This window comes from Monoraphidium neglectum (genome assembly GCF_000611645.1).
Source record: "Monoraphidium neglectum strain SAG 48.87 unplaced genomic scaffold scaffold02462, whole genome shotgun sequence".
In the NCBI taxonomy this organism is placed as follows: Eukaryota; Viridiplantae; Chlorophyta; class Chlorophyceae; order Sphaeropleales; family Selenastraceae; genus Monoraphidium; species Monoraphidium neglectum.
The window spans coordinates 1-1,392 of NW_014011166.1; the positions used below are offsets into that span (position 1 = coordinate 1).

The 1,392-nt window shown below is 73.5% G+C and overlaps 1 protein-coding gene across 1 annotated transcript in view; it reads right to left on the reverse strand.

Moving 5' to 3' along the window:
* Nucleotides 1-240: 240 nt before the first annotated feature.
* The window catches only part of MNEG_10793 (hypothetical protein), a gene marked incomplete at both ends in the record, with an annotated part of 3,182 nt that continues 2,030 nt past the window's right edge, over nt 241-1,392 (reverse strand). Inside the window, 4 exons of the mRNA XM_014040734.1 lie at nt 241-330; nt 435-554; nt 782-1,025; nt 1,055-1,160. Of these exons, the coding sequence (XP_013896188.1) occupies nt 241-330; nt 435-554; nt 782-1,025; nt 1,055-1,160 (560 nt within the window). The remainder of the gene's footprint in view (nt 331-434; nt 555-781; nt 1,026-1,054; nt 1,161-1,392) is intronic.

Consider the following 1,392-nt stretch of genomic DNA (forward strand, 5'->3'; position numbering starts at 1 on the left):
GCCCCGGCCCCGTCGGCCCCGTCGGCGGCGCCGCCCTCGGGGTCCGCGCCGCCGTCGGCGGCGCAGCAGGCGAGCCCGCGCTTCTTGATCTGCGCCTGCAGCCAGTGGGCGACCGACTGGAAGCCGCGCTGCTGCGCGTCATAGATCGCGATGCCGGTCGGCTGCGACGAAAAACATAGGCAAACAAGGAGTGCAGAGGGTGTGTTACGAGGGGGCGCGCGACAGCCAGGCCAGAAAGTGTCAGGTGAGGCGGCCGCAAGGGCTGGCACGGTGCGTGGGCCCCGCGCAGGGCGTCCCCGGCGGTGAGCATGTGAACGCCTTGGCGACGGACTGGGCGGCACAACGGCGCGGCGCGCGCCGGCCCGGCGCGGGAGGGCAGCGGCAAGGCGGGCGGCATGGCCTCTGCGCTGTGGCGGCCCCTGCCGGCCCCCCACCTTGAAGCCGCGGCGCTTCATGCATATCGAGCTGTTGCACATCCAGCCGTCCGCGGGGTGCTCCGCCTCGTAGCAGTGGGGGCACAGCCACGTGCCCGCCGCCATCTGCTCCCGCGCCTCCTGCGGGGCGGCAGGCAGCGGGCGCAGCAGGCGTAAGACGAGCCGTGAGACGAGAGGAGTTGAGTTGCTGTGCGTGCTGCGGCCGTCTGTTTGACCATCGACCCTGTGCTGACCAGTTTCAATAAGCATCTGCCACAGGCTGTCTGCAGGGGCAGGCACCTGAGGTGTGCAGCGTGCAGGCCCCTGCGGCGCGGGGTCAAACGCGTTTGACCAGGCGCAGCGCGCACCTCGATGGTCTGGCCGTAGCGCAGCAGCAGGCAGGCGCGGCAGAAGCGGCCAGTGGCGCCGTGGCAGCGGGAGCTGCGGAAGTGGGTCATGACGGGCAGGGCGAGACGCGCGTGCTTGTAAGAAGGGCTGGCCGCTGGCGCGGCGCCGCACGGGCCGGCTTCCGACAGGCTGGAGAGGCGGCGGCGCGGGCAGCCGGTGAGCTGGGCAGTTGGTGGCGGGGCGTTCGCGGCGGCCGCCGCAGCCCTGCCATTGGCGCAGGAGGGGGGGCGCACCAGTCGGACTTGCCAATGCACTCTGCTGACATGCTGCGGCGGCTGCAGCGCGGGCAGCCGTCCTCGCCGCAGAGCTTCTTCTGGCGGCAGAAGTGGCACGTGATGCCTTGGGGGGGGGGGGGATTCGCGGGCGGCCGCGGCGGTCGCGCAGGCGTGGTAACCACACAAGCATTCGGGATTCAGGGGCGGCCCGGCGTCGCTGGCAGGGGCTGCCTGTGTGGGAGTGGCGCGATCAAGGGCGGGCGCTCGGGCGGCGCCAAGCGCGCCCACGCCCGACGCTGGTCGGGCCGCCGGCGGGGCGCCGGGCCGGCGTGCGCGTCGCCCGGGGTCTGCGGGCG